This window comes from Carassius carassius, chromosome 12 (assembly GCF_963082965.1).
Source record: "Carassius carassius chromosome 12, fCarCar2.1, whole genome shotgun sequence".
NCBI lineage: Eukaryota > Metazoa > Chordata > Actinopteri > Cypriniformes > Cyprinidae > Carassius > Carassius carassius.
The window spans coordinates 20,010,602-20,031,747 of NC_081766.1; the positions used below are offsets into that span (position 1 = coordinate 20,010,602).

The 21,146-nt window shown below is 40.9% G+C and overlaps 1 protein-coding gene across 2 annotated transcripts; it reads right to left on the bottom strand.

Annotated features, from left to right (window-relative positions):
- Positions 1-278: 278 nt before the first annotated feature.
- LOC132155071 (polypyrimidine tract-binding protein 2-like) lies at positions 279-19,693 on the bottom strand. 2 transcript variants are annotated; one of them, XM_059563848.1, is made up of 15 exons: positions 19,579-19,693; positions 18,882-18,912; positions 18,612-18,672; positions 12,254-12,426; positions 11,912-12,055; positions 11,636-11,794; positions 11,407-11,517; positions 10,876-11,074; positions 10,486-10,545; positions 9,703-9,818; positions 2,982-3,015; positions 2,357-2,449; positions 2,053-2,269; positions 1,700-1,777; positions 279-1,605 (listed from the first exon to the last, which is right to left on the bottom strand). In XM_059563848.1, exons 1-15 carry the CDS (start codon positions 19,584-19,586, stop codon positions 1,476-1,478), a joined length of 1,614 nt encoding a protein of 537 aa, XP_059419831.1. In that variant the 5' UTR covers positions 19,587-19,693; the 3' UTR covers positions 279-1,475. The 2 variants fall into 2 exon arrangements, with proteins under 2 accessions (XP_059419831.1, XP_059419832.1); XM_059563849.1 differs by lacking the exon at positions 10,486-10,545.
- Positions 19,694-21,146: the final 1,453 nt, after the last annotated feature.

A 21,146-nucleotide genomic window follows, 5' to 3' on the forward strand; every position in this document is an offset into this window, starting at 1 on the left:
AAATGGCACATTGATGTCCAGGTTGGATATGCAAAAACAAAAGTTGACGGAGATCTGGGGATAAGCATGAGAAAATATAGAAGAAGTAAGACAACAGGATGAAAGTTACAGATTATCACTGCGAATAAACATCATTTTCATGGTTTACTACCGGGGGTATTTTTATACCAAGCCAAACACGTTTTTCTACACCCAGGAAAGAGTGCATTAGAGAAAAAGAGCTAAGTGAGATACAGAGGACAGTACAGGAAGAGGAAGAGACAGCAGAGAGGCAGAGGTGAATGCAGAGCGAGAAGAGTTTATTTAGCATGCTACAGGATAAAAGCACTACACCACACAGGGACCGTCAAGCAGGAGATTGGTAGAAAAAAAGAACTTTTAATTGTGCCGCTTCTATACCGAACTTTATTCCTAAAGATGTAAAAACTTAATTCATGTAGAAAATGTACAGAACACACCCCTTCCCATTGTTTCCCAGGCCAATACCACAAAAATGTCATTTTTCAGTAGAATCAGTAAGCAATTCTCGTACAACCACGAACAATTAATGATCATTTATATAAGTGATGCCTGTTGTAAAGTCAGATTTTTTGTATTCATTGATAAAAAATATTCCGGAGGTTGAATAAAACCATTTTGTACAATGCAGAATAACGTAAGACTAAAGGCACATTTACTTTGGTCCCAACAGTCCCTACATTACTGTGACATCACAACATCAAACATGGTCAATCTGACACATGCAACTGCCGAGATCCATCAGCACATGCTCTCATTTTCATCTAAAAAAAATGGGTAACAGAATTCACTGAAGTAAAAGTGAGTGAAAAATATCAAAGCAGGTACTATACGTCACACACTGTGCTCCCCACTGTCAAAAGTTTTGTTTACCACAGGATTCAATTACAAAAAGTACCTTGGGTGCCTGATCAAAGAAGAAAAAAAACCACTACAGCCCAAAATAAAACAAATTCACGACATAATTTACAACTTGGAGTATGTTTCGTCAAATTCAGTTCAGATTCAATTCGATAGATTATAAAAATTAACTTCTGCCTCTGAATCAAAGCAAGCTGACGAATTGAATCGCTTTTGAACAATGACAAGATGAGGCCACATTGGGCAAGAGCAAAAACTATCTCTTTCAAAAACCATCAAAACAAGGTGACTGTAAAGGTTACATTTCTGTATCATCACACATAATGTGCCTAAACCTCTATAATGTGTAACAACGGGATCAAAGGGATGATGCTATTTTGCTTAGTAAGGCACATTTTTGTCAATCCATCCTAAAACAGAATAACAGCTGGCCATACACAAACAATAGTAGGAGCAGATACAGAGCGAGTGTTCCTTTAATGGCCATTCTCATTGAGGTTCTTGATATGGTGTTAAGGAATGACTGGTAAAAAATAATTCGATTTGAGGCTCCTGGGGGAGAGAAAAAAAAAGGCGACATAGCACCAGGGCTATCATCAGATGGTGGACTTTGAGAAGGACACTCTCAGGCGGTGGCCACGGCCCATATCATAATTGTGAAGGTCAATGAGTGCCTGAATCGCCTCCTCCACCGTGGACATCTGCAGCAGAGCCATTTTGCGATCTCTAGAAAGTAAAGAACAAACAAACATGACTGTCAAAGCGACAACCATGAATGTACATAAAAATTACTAAGTAATGGAATGCAGTGTGTTCTTACTGGAAAAACTTGAACGCTTTTACTGTACCGCCGGAGTTTGAGAAGAGCAGTCGTAAATCCTCCTCTGTCACATTCTCACTGGAGGGGAAACAAGCAGTTATTAGCATTTCCTCCAGAGTAAATGGTAAAATGCTATCATGATGCATGAACCAATAAAAAGGGAAAACAAGTTTTCCTTGGTAGCCACATTTTAATCTCAGACTTGAACTGAAAGACACTGCAAGGGGGAAAAAACTGACAATTAATTTAAAAAGATGGTCAGCACTTGGTCCAAGATTTATGATTCTAGAATACACATGCATTAATAAAATGCCAAAACCTAGAGAAAATCTGATGTTCTCCAGCATACTCACGGTATGTTGGATAGATGGAGGGTAGCTGAAGGGGGGAAGATGTTCTGGAAGTTCTTAGACCCAGGCTTCTTGAAGCGATGCAGAGGAGAACTTGTGAAGTCCTTTGTCAGGCCCTGATCATCTAAACCCTCTCTGGGCAGCTGTACTGTCTGGTGCTTGGAGAGGGTCACACGGATGATCTTTCCATACATCTTCTGCCCGTTCAGATGGCTCATGGCTAGATAGCAAAGACACAGACAGCTCTTTGTTGTCTTAATGCGATATAAAAACAACACATCACCAAAAGAACAGCGCGTCAGCTTACCTAATTGGGCTTGGTTTCCATCAGACATCTGGATTAGAGCACTGTCCTTCTTATTGTAAAGGATCTTCACACGCTGCACGTCACCGTAGACACCTTCGGTTAGGCGAGAGGCAGATGGAAGAGGGAGGGAAGGAGGAGGAGGAGGAGGAGAGGAGTGAACCAAGAAGGACAAGTTAGTGCTTCAGAAGCTCCGATTCTGACATGAAAGTTGAAGATAATGTAAAAATCTCCAAAACAGTTTCTAACAGACATAACTTATTTTGATACGCCCTCCAAAAACAAGCTCATGTGATATGGCAAAGTTAAAATCAAAAGCCTACATGCAAAATAATCAACCATGCATTAATATAAGCTGTACATGAAGAGAGACAGATAGAGCAAGATAGAGACAGAGGCTTCGAAAGCCAAGGAAAAACAAATGAAAAAAAATAAAAAAAAACTATTTTATGTGAAATTTGGCATAATAGGACTAAACAAATGAAACTGGAAAACTAAGAAACTGTTGTTACACTAGTGCCAGATAATTAGCTAGCCCTTAAATGACAAATGAAAGATATAAAAAAAAGAAAGAAATGAAATTAACAAGAGATAAACAAAAAGAGGTAGATTGCTAACAATAACATACCGAAGAGGGTAAACAGACTTTGGGGCGTAACCATCTTTAGAAGGAGAGAAGAGCAAGCAGCGTAAGACAGGAAGAGAGAAGAGTCGAGGTAGAGCAGAGATGAACAGATCATCCATAACGGAGGGTGGTTTCCCGTAGAATGGTGAGGTGGTCATGGAGCATGGGTCAAGGCAGTTAATTGGGGCAAGTCGGTCCGAGGAGGAACATTTGTTTTGGTTCAGGCACAAAGCATGAATGGATGGAGGGCGGGGAGACAGGATTGCAGGAGAGATAGGGCCAACCAATCACAGAGGAGAGGAGAGGAGAGGAGAGGAGAGGAGAGGAGAGGAGAGGAGAGGAGAGGAGAGGAGAGGAGAGGAGAGGGGGTTGGGAGCAACGTGGGACAAAAGAAAAAAAAAGTTGAAAGGGGGGACAAAAATAATATACAGGTCAGTACATAGGAAATGCAGGAGTTTGGCCAGAAAATGAAAGGGTTGTCTTTTTTTTTTGCTTCCCCCGACTATGTTTCCCAGTGCCAAACGTAGTCACCCGAGACTACTGGACAGGGCACATTTACTCAGGCTACCTGCAGCACAGAAACGCTGTGAGGAGGACAAAGCATGCAGAGCGCGTGGAAGGCTTTAGCATGAGAAAGCATTTAGAAAAAAAAAAAAAAAAAAGACAAACAAAAGATCAGCCTATAGCTGTTAAGGGGCAGGGCCATGCAGCGGGTAGGCATGAAAACCACCTTGCAGAGTTATGGCATCAATAGAGAGCACGTCATGTCGAAAATTCCACAAACCCACAAGTGTTTGGGAAAACAAAAATCATGATGGGGAAATTAATGGAACACTTCAAAAAGACAGAGAAATCAAATGAGAAAGAGTGTGAGAGAAATGAGAGGCGGGTGGGGCTACCATGTTTCATACCAACTTGAATAGCTTAGAGAGAGGCAGTGGAGCATCAGGAGAGGAAGAGAGAGATACAGCTTAGAGAGAAAAGACAGTTAGATATTACTTCCAGACAGAGCGCTTGTGAAAAGGTGTGTGTGAGAGAGAGAGAGAGAGAGAGAGAGAGAGAGAGAGCGAGCCAGAGAGGGGAGAGGGGGAAAGATAAAGAGAGAGGAGAGACAGTGATCAAAATTTGCACAGAGGAGAGACTGCAGAAAGACCCTCCATTTTGATGAAAAACCTTACTGAGAATGCTTTCAGTATATTTCCGCAAGCATAAATGTCACAATAGAAAACAAAGAGCTACAGTTTTTAATCCATTACTAGTTACTATCAATTCACTACTAACTGCAAATATACTGAAATAACATTGAACATAATATATGAAATACACTGAGGATGGAAATGAGACACAGGTCCTTTTAAAATCATGTTAAGGAAAGTCATCTGCTTGTTCAATGTGTGTGACTGAATGCATCATTCTCATTCTAATAATTAGAAGAGTTACAAATGACTTTTTCTCTTTGAATTAAAAAATATATAACAAACACGAACCATTACATAGAAAAAAAGAATGCTTTGTTATAGATTTTGGAGCAAGGGTTGCGCCATCTTGCAGTACCACAATGCTGTGATATCACAGGGTTGGTTAGCTCCATTGGCCAGTGAAGTAATATAAGCATTTAATTTAGGGATGCACCGAAATTTAAATTCTTGGCCGACGCCGAACAAAATGAAAAACTGGGCCGAAGGCCAAATACCGAACACGGTACATTCACATTCCCCCCCCCCCCCATGTAGGCCTGTTTTGCCATTTTATTTCACCACTAGCAGACACGATACCAACAAAGCACAATTTAACAAACAGTTGATGAGCAGATGAGACTTTTTAAATATTAGAATATATTACAGATCCCAATTTGAACAAATGTGTGAATGTTATAATAAATGTTTTAATAGAGCTGTTGTAAGTTAATTATTATTATCATTATTTTCTTTTTTCTTTTATTTTACAGAACGACAGTAAAATTACAATACTACCATTTATGAATGTTGATGGAGTTATTGCTTTTTCTTGGCTTTTATTTTTGAAGAAACCTGCAGGAAGATGCTTCTTTTGGTTTACAACTGCATTCGGATTTATAAATGATTCTGATCACAAATTTGGGAAGACGTTTGTTGCACATATCACATTGGCTACATTTCCATGCTACCAAATAATACATTTGTAATCGGATTAACGGCTCAATTGGACGAAAAAGCCTGAAGGGGGTGGTTTTACCCTTTTTCATTGGAGAAACTACAGTCATACCGAAGGACAAGCCCGTCAAAGCCCTGTCAATATTTGTGCAGTGTGCGCATATCAAAAAACAAATTATTCCGTTTTGAAGCTTGTAATATAAAAATGCTCACATAAACCTGATCGCTTTATTTAGCATTCATGTAAACACTACAATCAGATTAATCAATCGGAATGAATTCAGTCTGATTAAACCAAAAATTGTGCATGTAAACATAGCCACTGTCAACTTTTACTGAGCAACTGACAAGTAACAATCCAGCACAGATTTTCATTGCGTTTTGGACTTTGGCACCATGAGCTCGTGCAGTGCTGTCAGAATAGGTGCAATTTGTGCGTGCATTAGAAAATATAACATTCTGCAGTTTATTTACAACCCTCTACATTGCAAGTAAATCACTCGCATATGCCACTAAATCTTCATTCTGGCGACTAAATTATTAGACGTGATGCAGCACTAAACAGTCTCTTGCTTTCGGTGCTTCTCTGATAGTTTTAAATACTATCCCTTTTTGCTTAGCCAAAAATTGGATGAAATATCAAACTGTCTAAAACACAAAGTTCAATGATCGTAGTTGCCCACACACTGTTGCGAGGCAAAATGTGATGTAAACAAATAATGCTCCATACAATATCATTCAGGTTGCATCTTTTTGTTATGTAAGACCTTTCAGATGTATTTGCATTACACTGGCTCGTTCACCATTAGTGCTATGTAACATATTTTATGTTCTCCTGCAAGTACAATTAGCTTTCCAGCTATTAAAAGGATGCAAAATCTTAGCCTAGTAATACCAAACTTTGCTACTTCGCTTTGCTTCGTAGACACAGTCTGGAAGGGCATAATTGACAAGCGTTTTCTTTCACGTGGGGGGGGGGGGGGCTTTAAAATCACTGGTTACCCGTAAGCCAATCACATAACGTTTGGTTATGACATGTGTTATTCCCCAGCTAAGCTGCCTCGAACTTCCACTGTAAACACAGGAATGCAACGAAAACTAAATCATCGAGCAAAATACCGGAGGGAACATGGCAGTTCACAATCACAATTATCGCCTTGCCAGACTTTGGTCTACCAAGTTTCTCGCTAATGATCAGTAACAGTTGATAAATTTAACTTTTCCCAAAACCTGTCGGGACTCGGGAATAGGGCCACAACTTCACCTCCATTCAAATGTGAAACAAACACTCTTCTTGTTCGGGCCTCAGTTGGCAAATGCCGGGAATATTCTCCACAACAGAGCGAATAGCATCCCGTGTCTCTGTGTCAGTTTTCGATTTCCCTAACCTAAACTACAATCGTAAATTCAGCACTTAGTGTCTGCGTCACGGCTCTCAGCCCACCTTCTGTTCGTTGATTGGCCGGCTGGTTTGGAGCTGGAGGAAAACTGGGAGATAGTTCACTATCTCAGACCGAGTACAGAAGCGAACTGAAATTGAGCAGAAGTACGAAGTCTGACGTAGTCAGACTAGCAAAATCTAATAACCTATCAGAATGATCAGGCTAGTGCTGCTTCCTTAAAGTTTATTATTTTCATGTGTTTTAAGTCTTCTCAGTTAAAACAAAGTGTTTTAAGCCATTTAAGGGTGAGACAGCATAAAAGAGATTTCAATGCAGTACTCACGCAGTGAGACGAGTACCAGGTTGACTTCTCTTTCCCATCTAATTAAGTAAATGCACAAAAAATTATGTCAGAATTTTGTTGAGTATCGACGTAAATCTGTATTGTCTCTGAACCCGGTCTTCACCCCAAACCAGCAGGTTCACGATTTCTTCCACCAGTAACGGTAGTACTGCTCGGTCTTCTTGCCGCATCAGCTCAAATTAGAAGGGGGAACGGTTCAACTTTTTCATGGTTCGGTTTGTATCACAGTTGTAGGGTCACGGTTTCGGTACAGTTTGGTATGTGCAATGTTTATGGAAAAACTATACTTTCAAATTAAAACTACTAACTACATGCAACAGCACAATAAATACAATAAAGATACAAATAAAATAAACAGTGACTTTCAGTTTGTTTTGTTTTTTTAGGTAGGTCTATCATAAGTTTTATGGTACAGAAATTGAACAAAGTAATCAAATGTAAAACAGCATTGCATATTTGACTATAAATTACAGATCTTTATTAAACTTACAAACGCTATTCAATCAAGAGCAGTGAGTGATTTATTTGTTCTTGCTGTTCGGTTAATATTTAGACTGTTACTTTAAGATAATGCACTTTTCCAGTACGTTCAGCCGGCTATGTGTGCTATAGGAAGCTTACCAAGATAGGCATTTTAACATAATTTTTGTGTGAATTTGTCAATTCAAATACAATACTTCAGAGAGTACTTAATATTTGCGTTTTCTGAGTTTGCATGCTTCTGATGAGCACACGCAGAAATCTTCTCACTGCTCACACAAGCCCACGTCCTCTGGCTCTTAAATGTTTAAACTGGCAATGCTTAAATGAGTTTAGTTTAAACACAGATATCAACGTGTGCTGTTCAGGTCTCACCTTTGTACGCACTATCAGCACCCGGGTGATAAATGACTGCTCATATTCCAGCATATGACATTCACATTGAACAAGAGTGAATAGTTTGGGATTTTTTTTTCCTTTTTTATCATCACTGTTGTTGTAATGTACTGGGAAGCCAGAATGCGCATCCATCAACTAAAACATACATTAGCGGAACCCTGGTTTTTTTTGTACGTTATTTATAAGAAACCTTATTACAGATGCGTTGTCAGATTTAAGCTGAACCGCAATCCTTGCACGTTAAATTTTTGTCAGCAAACCATCCCACCCCTAGCTCAAATGCATAAGAAATTGCAATGGGCTCAACAGTACTTTCAAGTTCATCTTTCCCCATTTCAAATCAAGCATGTGTGCAAAAAATATAGAAATGCTTATATTACTTCAGTGGCCAATGGAGCAAACCAACCCTGTGACGTCACACGCTGTGGTATTTCAAAATGGTTGACACTCTTGCTTGAAGAAGGGCTGGGTATATATATATATATATATATATATATATATATATATATATATTTTTTTTTTTTTTTTCGTAAAGTGCACTGCAGGTTAACCCAAAAGTTACGATTCTGTCAATTTACTCACCCTCATGTTGTTTTAATTTAGATACAATTTTAGGCTTTTATTCACATATAAACATTGATCATCACACATCCATAGATCTCATCAAATTTGGTGAACATGGAAGCTCAACATGCCTGCTTGACAAGCTGGGTCCAATGAGGTTAGCTTTGGCACATGAAGCAAGCAAGGGTGTGTATGTATGTGTAGGTATGCTGATAAAAGATTATATGTGGATAAAGGCCTGCCGACTTTGTAAAGGGTTTCAGGAAAAAATTGGGCACCATACACTAAACAAATGAGGATCATACTTTGCCAGCCTTTCAAGATGTTACAAAGCAAAGCAAAACAAGATGTTTCTAAAGTTGGCCCAAAATATAAAAAATGTTTGATATGCTTCAACTGGAAGGAATTATAGTCTGAAGCTTAAAAATATAAATAAGAAAAAATGTGTGCCCATCACACACTATGTGATTTCTGTGAAATTGACTGCCCAAAACCTGCACACCGGTTCTGACTATCTGCAACTAGCGTCGGATGAAGTGCCCTGACTGCAAATTGGGTCAAAAATCTAGACAAAAGTTGTGTAGTATTTTCCAACTTAATAGCCATCTCGTCTCTTCAGAAGACTTCTTGCATTAAACAGCTCTGCTCATACTTTTATGATACCTCTATGAATTGTTTGACAAGTAAAAGTTTTGGCTGCATGAACTTTCAATAGATGGACAAAAATAAAAAGAGAATACTGAAAATGTCTTCATTTGTGTGCCGAAGATTAACAAAAGTCGTACGGTCTTGACATTAGAGTGAGTAAATGATGACAGAATTTAAATTTTTAGGGGATTATATAATCCAAATATAACTATTTATATATAATATTTTGGGCCTTTACAGGTTAATAAAGCAATATAATGCAACATTATGTTGCAAAATTTATAATGTAGAAATTTAAATAATAAAATCAAATATGTGGTGCAGCTGTTGATGTTTAAAATGTTTTACTTGTGCACTAAAAAATATGCAATTGTTTTAAAATTATCTTGCGGTTTTAAGAATGATATTCCTTCTTGCCAATTGATGGTAAAACATATTTTTACCCAGCTCTAGTATTTACTGAAAAAAAAATAAAAACAATTTGGAAAAAGCTTATGACATTCCCAGGAATTCTTCTTTATGTTCTACTCTCAAAATACAATAGATTTTTTATTATGTTAATGTTGATCTGCTGCTAAATGCCACAAAGGTTAAGACCTCTCAAACTCAAGAATGATCTTTGACAGATGAGGACTAAACATATAAAACCTGAAACATACAGTGTACTGGTGACCTGATTGAAATAATGAAAAGACTGTGAACAGAGAGAGCAGGGATATGTGTGTGTGTGTGTGTTTTGTGGGGGGTGTACGGACCTCTTCGTTAAGGTTGCTGACCAGTAGCACTCCGCCAGGTCCCGAATGTCCAGACAACGCCACCCTCCCTGCTGCTGCTGCCGCCGCCGCCGCTGCACTTAGAGGACTGATGGCCCCTATAGAGAGAGAGAGAGAGAACGAGAGTAGCAGGACCATGTCAGCCCACATAGCCCAGAATAGTCAAAAGCTCAGCATCTCAGGCGGATCTGTCCTGTGGCCATGCATTCTGTCTGTCTGCACCCACCACACCAAGCACATCCAGTTACACAGTCAGCTGCACAGACCTCGGGCAAACCCCACATCCCAAAGTCAATATCTGCCGCTAGGGAGATCACTATCTGAACCGATTTCACACAGACTGGCACTTTAGAGCAATATCCGAAAACAAAATTGCTTTTTGGGCCCTGTCTGCTTGCTGTAGTTAGTCGGTTAATAGGCTGCTCTGCTTTAGCTAAAGGTAGCTTGTGTTTGGCAGTTTGGATTGCCAGTCTGTCTGAAATACGGGCCCCTAATTAGTGTGCGTGTCAATCTATTACGTCAGGCCCATAATGCAGAATGGAAGGGCTTATTGTTGCAGCTTCAGATTTATGCTTTGACAAATAGCGACACTGTTTATGAATCCTCCATGTCAAGTCAGGACAAATGGTTAGGGTGGTTTCAACATGAAAGCCCTGCCAATTCTGACAGCACTGGAAAAGTCCCTGTCCTTCAGAAGGAAGAGCGCATTCAAGTAGGGTTAGAAAATCAAAAGGAAAAAGGAAAAGTAAATGGAAGCATAGGTACCTAGAGAAGATGGAAACCCTCCACCACTAGAGTAGGAAGTTACCATTCCAGAGGGAGTACCTACGGAGAACGTGTACAGTCAAAGTCTTACGGGATCAAACACAGACTGGGGGCCGTGGAAGCGGCAAAAACGTAAAGCAACGTGTTTGAATGGCACATCAATTAGACGGGATTGCATTTCAGGCACCACTGACCCATTTTCTACTAAGAACTAGAAAACTCTCATGACTCATAAATAGAAGGAAAGCATTCACACCTCTACTCTGCTCTGAAGCTATGCAGACAGGAGATGATGGAGCATGTCAGAGAATGACAGGGAAGATGGGTCTTAAATGTGTGATTGAGCAACGTTTGCGTTTGAGGCACGCATGAGAGTGTTTTCTAACTCACCCAGAAGGGAGGTGGAATCTTTGCTGAGAGTGGCAGCCACAGATGGGTCCACAGGTGGTTGACCATCTCCTGCGGGCAGCTCAGGCCGAGTATAATCCCGGCTTTTGTCATTGTTGTATTTTACATTCAGGTTGACCAGCTTGGAGAAGTCAATACGCAAAGTGCAGCAGGAGTTGTATATGTTCTGACCATCCAAGGACTTTAATGAAAAGAAGTGAAAAAGAGAGACAGAGGATGAGAGCAAGACATTTGTTATTCTATGACATGGGTGAATAAGGATAACTATAATTAAAGCCAGTGCATAATGTAGGGCCCTGGCTCAAAGTAATAAAAACACTCCTCTTCAAGTAATGACAACTGCAGTCATTTCATCACATAAATGAAAGAAAGGTACTAAACCAACATTTGACTGGATCATAATTTGCCTGTGGCCATAACCATCACATTAAAAATCTCATAACAGTGCTCTGGCACTTCATTACACTTTTATGGAGTTTGTGGTGGTTTAAATCCTCCTTTTCGTTCACTCACCAGTTTGGCCTGCTGGGCATTTACTGGGTCACTGAACTGCAGAAGAGCCTGGAACTGATTATTTTTGGTAAATGTGATTATCTTCATGACAGTGCCAAACTTGGAGAAGATCTAAGAGAGATCAATGGAATGTCCCGTTAATTCAGAGGCATGAGTGTATAAAAAAACATTTGGCTTGCTTTTTTAAATGGCAGTTTATTCCAGATGGATGCCTGCTGTAGCCAGTGACCTGTTGGAGGACGTCCAGGGTGACTGGGTAGAACATGTTGTCGATGATTATTCGCAGTACTGGGCTGGGAGCAGGCGTTAACACACTCTCGCCTGCCGCCGAGCTTGGAGAGCCACCCTCCTGGACCGCGGACACCGCCTGCAGCACAGCCTGAGCTCGCTTCAGAAGGAAAGCAGGGCAACCGATTAGGATCTGAACTACGCTAATTACACACTTCTGTTGCTTATATCATATTAGTTATGAAAAATGTAAACAAAAAAGGGTGCATTTTCTAACCTGGTTGAGGGCACTGTCAGTCTTGAGCTCTTTGTGGTTGGAGTACTGAATGAACACTGGGACATTACGCACTTGAGGTGTAACAGCTGTGTAGTAGTTCACCATAGTAACTGCTGCTTCCTCTGTTCCTAGCTCCAAAAATGCCTAATTGAGGTAAAGTGTTCAAAATTAAGAAACAAACTCTTTTTCCAAATAAATGAGCAAAAACTTTGTTCACCCTATTTGAAAAACAGCCTTAACAAGACATTTTAAACACTACATTGAATTTCAGAAGATTTATCTCCTTGCTATTACAACAGGAGCTTGGTTTTATGTCCCTCACCATCATCCCCTATCACATACCTGATTTTTGCCTTTAAGCATCAGGATATTGGTGACCTTTCCAAAGGGCAAACCCAGGGCGATGACCTCAGTCTCAGAAACCTCATTGGGGAGTTTCCTGATATGAATGACTCTGGATGGTGGGCTATCCATGCTGTCCTCCACCCTCAGTTTCTTACTGTCACTTCCATTAGCTGTCAAATAAATCAGAAATACACCTGCACTTCAATATATATGATATAAATATATTTTATATATATATATATACTGTAACTATAAAGACTATCTGTAATTTACAGTATGTCATCTTTCATATTCTGTTTATATTTCATGAATAAGTGCAAACTTGGTCAAAATAGCTGCTTTTCCACTGTCGGGCCAGCTTTGTTAAATATTTAAATCCAAAAGCATCAATGTTTCACAATAATAAGTGATACATTGATCATACTGAATTAATTTATCAGGATTGAAAATTAGTCACACAGAAATAAAGCGGTACGAACAAAGCCTATACCTGCTTATTTAGTCGAGTCAGTTTCTGTTTATTTGTAGTCACAGTATATAGCCTACATCACAATCACATCACATTTTTATAAAAGCTCCCTAACAAAAACTATAATTATATTTTTATGACATATAGGCAGAGCTGAACTCTTGGGATGAGACATCTGACAGGAAAAATATGTTACTAAATAAATACATGATTGTGATAGAGAATAAGAAGCTGACGTCTTTTTTTTTCAAGAGGTCTTATTTACCATGTTTACTATGGTACGTTAAAGGTGCAATAGGAAATCTTGGAAAATGCTAACATTAGACTGATGGCACTAAAAGCGATTGTCCCACCCTCCCTGCAATTGCCGTCCAAAGCCATGCCCCATGAACACATTTATGCTCACAGATCAGAATACCAGAGACAACCTTACTACAATAGGCTACATCAGCGGTTCCCAATTCCAGTCCATGTTCCGAAGTGAATTAAACCCCTGCTCAGGGAGTAAGGAGCAATGAACACTTTGTAGGGATAATATAGATTGGAACACAGTTCATTCACGTAGCTCGAGTTGGTCCTCTGAATCAGGTGTGTTACCTAAGTGAGACATGCAAATTGTGTGCGCGTGCACTGGAAATGGGAACCGCTGGGCTAAATCATGTGTCATTAACCAGGGGAGAAGTCTTTAAAAATACTACAATTCCATGAAGGAAGACCGGGTTGTTTATGTTTGTCTGCCATTCTAGCTCTGTCTGCACAGTGTGCGTGAATGTGCTAATGACGTATTCTGTCTGCGCGAACAGGGTGCGCAGAGGTATGCAGATACATACATTGACAGGCAGGTAAGAAAGCTATTTAAAACATTCGGACCGAGTGGGGGGGGGGGGGGGGTCAATTTGAAGATTTTAAACTCATATGTAAAAGAGTTAATATGGTACTTCGTTCTAGACAATTATATGTAACGTAGACTAACCATGTTCCGTACAATTTTCGCTATTCACCGCTCGCGAGCATCCACTCCTCCATTGTTGAAAGACAGACAACCGTGTTTGTGTGCTCATTCTCTGGGGGAATACCTATTTTACAGTCCGCAATTTGATCGATGTCTTTAGGAACAATAGTTTTTGAGAAAAGTGGGTAAAAGTACCTCCTTCGCCAGTGTACGGAAGATCATAGGGGTTAACGGTGTTCCATAAAGGCTAATAATGGTGTTCTGTACAGCAAGCATAACTTGATTTTATCAGCAAAAATGCACATTTAACTGATCAACTGTGAACTGTTTATTTATTTTAACTGAAGAAAACATTACTTAAATGAATATGGAAGATGAGTACCTTTTTATTTGATAAAAATGCAATTTAATTGCTGCTTTAATAAATAAGTACTGTGGGAAACTTAAATGAAATAGAAAGGTAAATTTTTGCTGCTCTAGTTGTCTTCCCTCCCAAGCTGCAGTCTTGAAGTATAACTTGCCCACCGTCCATTTTCAAGCGCAGTGGGCGCACCTAGCAAACTTACTCAAATCTTACTGAAACAAACAGCGGATGGGTCTCTGTTTAGATCGGGGGTGTAAGAGGGAGACATAAGGATGACACAGATATATAGTTTATGTATTACCTGGAATTATTTATTCTGTAATCGATGCTAAAACGTCACCTGTTAAGAACATCGTTGTGTACGGAACATGGTTAGTCTACGTTAGCTTATTGAGGCTTTGTAGAATTTTGTGAATGAGAGTTCTGAAATATGTGGCGTTTCTGTGGAATTTTAGTTATTTGTATTCCCTGTTAACTTAGTTTTTGCTTATCAATTACACACAGACACACACAAATCTATAATGCGAGGGCTTGGAACCAGAGGGGCGTAAGTGGCATTTTGGGCGAAAATGAGTTCTATATATCAAATTAAAGGTCTTGATGAGCTCTATCTAGTTGTGCCAAAAAGACGCATCAGAAATCAACCTGTATTGAATAAAGCAACAAAACAACAAAGACCTAACACAAAAGTTTGAGCATTGTTTGGAGCCAGAGGGGCGTATGTCCACTTACGCCCTTCTGGCTCTAAAAAATACATGTATGGCCTACACATTGTTTGGAGCCAGAAGGGCGCAAGTCCACTTACGCCCTTCTAGCTCTGAACAATACAAGAGGCTACAGTATTTTTCAGAGCCAGAAGGGCGTAAGTGGGTGGTGCCCCTAAACAGCACTAGCTAAAATGGCTGACACGCATGCTGCACACATGGAACTGTCTGAGGCAGAACAAATTTTGATGAATATAATGAAGCAAACGGATGTATCTTGTGAAGAAGTGACAGATGAAGAGATGTTTTGTCCTGGGTGTCCACTAGTGGGCTCACTTCCCCTTAGGCACCTCACCCTAGGCACTACAATTCCCACTAGCCTTGTCCCTTCATCACAGTAATTGCACCAGGTGCCTTCACTTATTAGTCATTAGCCTCCCTATATTTTCCAGTCTTTTCCTGTTGTCTGCATGGAGTCCTTTCCTTCCTTACCTTCCGTTACCCAGTTTTTCTCGTCTTCCGAGTTCCTCGTCGTCCGAGGTCCTGTTCCCGTTCCTGTTCCTCTCCTGTTTATTTTTTTGTTTGTTTGGATGGATTTTTGGTTTTGACCCCTGCTTGTTCACTTCTCTTTGGATTACCCTAATAAAACCTACTGCTATTGGATCTCTCTTTTCCTGTGTCTCACTGGGTCCCGAACATCACAGAAGGACTCCATCTACTAAGATCCAGCGGTATGTTTTTTAATGTTTCCTCCTCAGCCACCGAGCGGGACAGAAAGAGTGGTTTTGAGGGAACCCGCCTGGTCGTTTTTCGTGGGACCAGGGGAGGTCGCAGAGGAGTGAGTGGTCGAGAGGAGGTCAGGCATCGCTCTCCACCATGGCCCCCGTTCGACCCTGGGTTCGTGAGTGACGGATCGGAGCCGCCGTCTCACCATTGCGGACAGAGAGGGGAGAGGAGGCACACGTCTGCAGAGCCAGCGCCGCTGCACAAGATGGCCGCCAGCCCAGTGCCGCTATGCAGAATGGTCGCCGGCCCAGCACCGCTGCCCAGGATGGCCGCCAGCCCAGCGCCACTGCCCATGATGGCCCTAAGTCCAGCGCCACTGCACAAGATGGCCGCCAGCCCAGCACCACAGCACAAGATGGTCGCAAGCCCAACGCCACTGCCCAGGATGGCCGCCGGCCCAGCGCCACTGCCCAAAATGAACGCCGGTCCAGAGTCATGGCACAAGATGGCTGCTTGTTCAGCACCTCTGCACAGAATGACAGTTACAGTTGACCCACCAGAGTCGAGTCAGGTTCCCGTTGACCCTCCAGAGTCGAGTCAGGTTCCCGTTGACCCTCCAGAGTCGAGTCAGGTGCTTGTGGACCCTCCAGAGTCGAGTCAAGTGCTCGTGGACCCTCCAGAGTCGAGTCAGGTGCTCGTGGACCATCCAGAGTCGAGCCAGGTGCTCAGTGACCCTCCTGAGTCAGGGCTAGTCACCGTTGACCCTCCAGAGTCAGGGCTAGTCACCGTTGACCTTCCAGAGTCAGGGCTAGTCACCGTTGACCTTCCAGAGTCAGGGCTAGTCACCGTTGACCTTCCAGAGTCAAGTCAAGTCACCGGTGACCTTCCAGAGTCAAGTCAAGTCACCGGTGTTCTTCATGGGCAAAGGCAAGTCACCATTGATCTTCATGAGCAGAGTCAAGTCACAGACTATCTTCATGGGCAAAGGCAAGTCACCATTGATCTTCATGAACAAAGGCAAGTCACCATTGATCTTCATGAGCAGAGTCAGGTCATCAATGATCTTCATGAGCAGAGTCAGGTCACCAATGATCTTCATGAGCAGAATCAGGTCACCAATGATCTTCATGAGCAGAGTCAGGTCACCAATGATCTTCATGAGCAGAGTCAGGTCACCAATGATCTTCATGAGCAGAGTCAAGTCATCATTGATCTTCCTGAATCCAGTCTAAACTCTGTGGAACTACCAGAGTCTCTCCACGTCTTCTTCCACCACTCTTCTTGGGTTCGGGTGGAACATCTGGTAGCTGCTCCGTGGAGGAGGGGGTAATGTCACGCTGTCTGGTCTCTGTTTCCCTGGGTTTCCACTAGTGGGCTCACTTCCCCTTAGGCACCTCACCGTAGGCATTACAATTCCCACTAGCCTTGTCCCTTCATCACAGTAATTGCACTCCTGTTAATTGCACCAGGTGCCTTTAATTATTAGTCATTAGCCTCCCTATATTTACCACTCTTTTCCTGTTGTCTACATGGAGTCCTTTCCTTCCTTACGTTCCGCTACCCAGTTTTTCTCGTCTTCCGAGTTCCTCGTCGTCCGAGTTCCTGTTCCTGTTCCCGTTCCTCTCCTGTTTATTTATTTGTTTGTTTGTTCGGATGGATTTTTGGTTTTGACCCCTGCTTTTTCACTTCTCTTTGGATTACCCTAATAAAACCTACTGCTATTGGATCTCTCTTTTCCTGTGTCTCACTGGGTCCCGAACATCACACATGTGGCATGAGGGGGAAGGCGGCCATGGATCTACAGAGATTAGCACATGTGTTTACAAGTACCTTAAAGAACTTAGTCCACATGTAAAACATGCAGTTCTTTATTCAGATACTTGTGGTGGACAGAACAGGAATGCTGCCTTTAGCACGATGTGCCTGCGTGCTGTCAGCTCACTGACCCTCTCCACTATTGACCATAAATACATGGAGTCTGGTCACAGCCAGATGGAGTGTGATAGTGTGCATGCTGCAGTGGAAACTGCAAGAAGAAAAGTTTCTAATTACTTCCCTGATGGCTACTACACACTTGTGAGAATGGCAAGAAGGAATGACCCATACAGTATACATGAACTTGAACACAAGGACTTTCTGGACTTCAAGTCCCTCTCCAACCACATACTCAAAAACAGAACAAAAGATGAGGAGGGACAATCAGTTCATTGGCAGAAGATTAAATGGTTCCGCTACACGAAAGATGAACCAAACACAATCTTCTTCAAGTATGATTTCACCGCCCCAAACTTCCGAAAACTGACGGTGGCACAACAGGCAACAAGCGGCACCAGAACCACACACCCCAGCTCATTGTATGAAAGTCCTCCAGGGATCAGTGCCTTAAAGAAAAAAGACCTACTCACCCTGTGCACCAATGGGAGTATTCCCCACTGTTATGTAGAGTTCTATAACACTCTGACAGTGGGCAGTGAGTGAACTTTTTAGTTCAACTAAAGTGAACTAAAAAGTGAAATGTGTAATAAACAAGAGAAATTAAACTGTTTGAAATTAAATGCATTAATGTGAACTCATGAATAAAATTTGAAATTAAACTGTTTGAAATTAAATGTTAAACTGTTTGACATGAATGTGAACTCATAAATGAGAACTGAAATTAAACGGTTAGAAATGAAATGTTAAACAGTTTGAAATGATGAAATTAAAAGACTACGTATACAGTATTTTAAATAAAATGAAAAGTTATGAAGTTAGAGTGTTTTTAACCAATGTTTTTACCAATCATTTCTGCATTGATCAGCAGATACGCCCTATTTTTCTTTAGAAGAATTGGAAATGTTTGGTGCCAAAAAGGCGTATTTGATGTTCTTGCCATATTTTCAAGATTTTGCAAGGTTTTATATGTTCATTGTGTTAATATGCCATAATATGTTCTCTTAAGAACTTACTCGTATAAGTATGTAAGTGGTTGCAATGTTGTGGTTGAAGATTAATAAATACAGTTGATTGAAGTGTGGTCAAAATTTTGTTTTGGCTCTCCTGTAAAGTTTGTCAAATGCCACTTACGCCCCTCTGGTTCCAAGCCCTCGAATGATGCATCTTTAAAGCCCAGTCTACAAGTGTCCCAAGTGTACTCTTACCAGTGACTGAAGAATTTGGACTGTTGTACAGACTGCCAGACAGCAATTCATCTGAGCTTCTCTACAAAGACACGGATGTACACTTCAAATTCAGTAAATCATTCAAATAATTAAAAAGATGTATAAGTCATACAACTTTACATTATTCCATTGTTCACAATATCCCCAGATAATATGGACTTGTGGAGGCGGTTACTCTCTCAGATTTGTTGCATATGTTTTGATACAATATCCTAAAATTAAGTGAAGTCAAGAAAAAAGAAGACTTACTTTCACACCAACTGCAACATCACTTGCAATGCTGAAGGGAGAAAATAGAACAATGCCGATTAATTCTGGGCTGTATGTTGTGTTACACTTTCGAAATCACATACACATCGATGCCACACCACATAATGTCATCAGTGCACCAATTTCGCAATTACAAATATTAATTGTACAACAATGTGGCCAATATTATATTATATATTATATAATATCAGCAGTTTGTTATAAGAAGCTTAATAATGCACGTAGGCAATTCGGTTTTGAAACGCAAATTGTGCATAATAAAGTGGTATTCTGTAACGACAAATCAATATTTAACTCGTGGGTGGAACGAGTGACCGACCGTTACATTTCAAACAAAGGAAAACGGACGCGTTAGCCGCGGAGCTAACGTTAAGCGTCTTGACATGCCACTGTTGTTCACATTATAGGATACACATCACAGACTGATGTTAAATTATTCTGCAGGTAACTAATTGATATTATGTATACACAAAGCATCTATTTAGTGGTAAAATATGATATGCGGAGCTAGCATGCATTTGTTATTATTAGCCAACGTTGGCTTATGCATCACCAGTCTGCGCGAACGGCCTTGTTAAAACGCTCAAGATTGCGACCAAACTCGTTTTAGAATTAATTTAAACTACTCACAAAAATGGCTTTTTTTTCTCATATTCTGTAAACAACGCAGACTTACCCGTCCATTGCAGGGAAACCGTCCTTCACGGTGTGATATCGATCGCAGGAGCAGAAGAACCTTCACACAAGTGTAACTATGCAAAATGGAGGAGAGTCCGTTATTCACGGAATCACCCGAACACAGTCGAAAAAAGCCGAATCGACGAGGAGACGCTGAAAGCCTCAGAGCGACCTGGGTGACAAAGTTCATAACCAAAAACAAGAATCCCCCCAACACACACACACACACACACACACAGATAGTTGCATTATCATAATCAAGGACTCTCGTCCTTATGGAAAATCTGGGAACATTTAATTAAAACTGTAGCCAAATTTCCATTCTTCGAAATATTGAAATTGATTAAAATGTTCAAAGACATTTCTGTAGTGAATGTCTATTTTTTTGTTCTGATCTACATAGAGATTCAGAAAGCATTTTGTGGTACTTATGCAGAAACAATGAATTAGCCTAGCAAAGGTCATGTAAATTGATGGTAAAAAAGAAAGAAAAGAACAAAAGAAAAGGTTGGGAAGCTTGATCATCATTGTTACAGAGATCTGAATGTTTTTATCTTAAAATACTTTGTCATTTATTTTAGGCCCATATCTAATTTATTGCTGCCAGTATGTCAGGGCATCTTAATGCTGCACTGTAAAAAACATTTACATTTAATCATTTAGCAGACGCTTTTATCCAAAGTGACTTACAAATGAGAACAATAGAAGCAGTCTGGTCAACAAGAGAGCAACAACAGTATACAAGTGCCATGACAAGTCTCAGTTAGTCTAGTACAGAACTTTTTTTTTAAATAAATGAAAAGACAAGAAAAGGAGGAAAAGTGCTAGTATTAGTTGGTTAAGTGCTGGCGAAAAAGATAAGTCTTTAGATGTTTCTTGAAAATGAGTAAAGACGTCATTCCACCAGCTGGGCACAGTCCTGGAAAAGGTCCGTGAGAGTGATTTTGAACTTCTTTGGGATGGCACCACAAGGCGTCGTTCACTTGCAGAGCGCAAACTTCTGGAGGGCACATAAGATTTTAACCAGTTAGTTTAGGTATGTTGGTGCCGTGCCAGTGGTCGTCTTGTAGGCAAGCATCAGTACCTTGAATTTGATGTGAGCGGCTACTGGTAGCCAGTGTAACCTGATGAGGAGAGGAGTAACTTGAGCTTTTTTTGGCTCATTGAAGACAACCCTCGCTGCTGCATTCTGGATCAATTGCAGAGGCTTGACAGTACATGCAGGAAGGCCCGCCAGGAGAGCATTACAATAGTCCAGTCTGGAGAGAACAAGAGCTTGGACAAGAAGTTGGGTGGCTTGCTCTGACAGGAAGGGTCTAATCTTCCTAATGTTGTATAAGGCAAATCTGCAGGACCGGGTCGTTGTAGCAATGTGGTCTGTGAAGCTTAACTGATGATCCATCACAACTCCTAGGTTTCTGGCTGTCCTCGAAGGAGTAATGGTTGATGAACCCAGCTGTATAGAGAAGTTGTGATGAAGCAATGGGTTAGCTGGAATCACCAGGAGTTCTGTCTTCATAAGGTTAAGCTGAAGGTGATGGTCATTCATCCAGCTAGAGATGTCAC

Excerpts from the sequence above, each read along its gene's own strand:
- LOC132155071 (XM_059563848.1), bottom strand. Across the intron at positions 11,795-11,911 it reads CTGACAGTGCCCTCAACCAG|CGAGCTCAGGCTGTGCTGCA; the intron begins GTTAGAAAATGC and ends TTCCTTCTGAAG. Across the intron at positions 2,270-2,356 it reads TGGAAACCAAGCCCAATTAG|CCATGAGCCATCTGAACGGG; the intron begins GTAAGCTGACGC and ends TTTGCTATCTAG.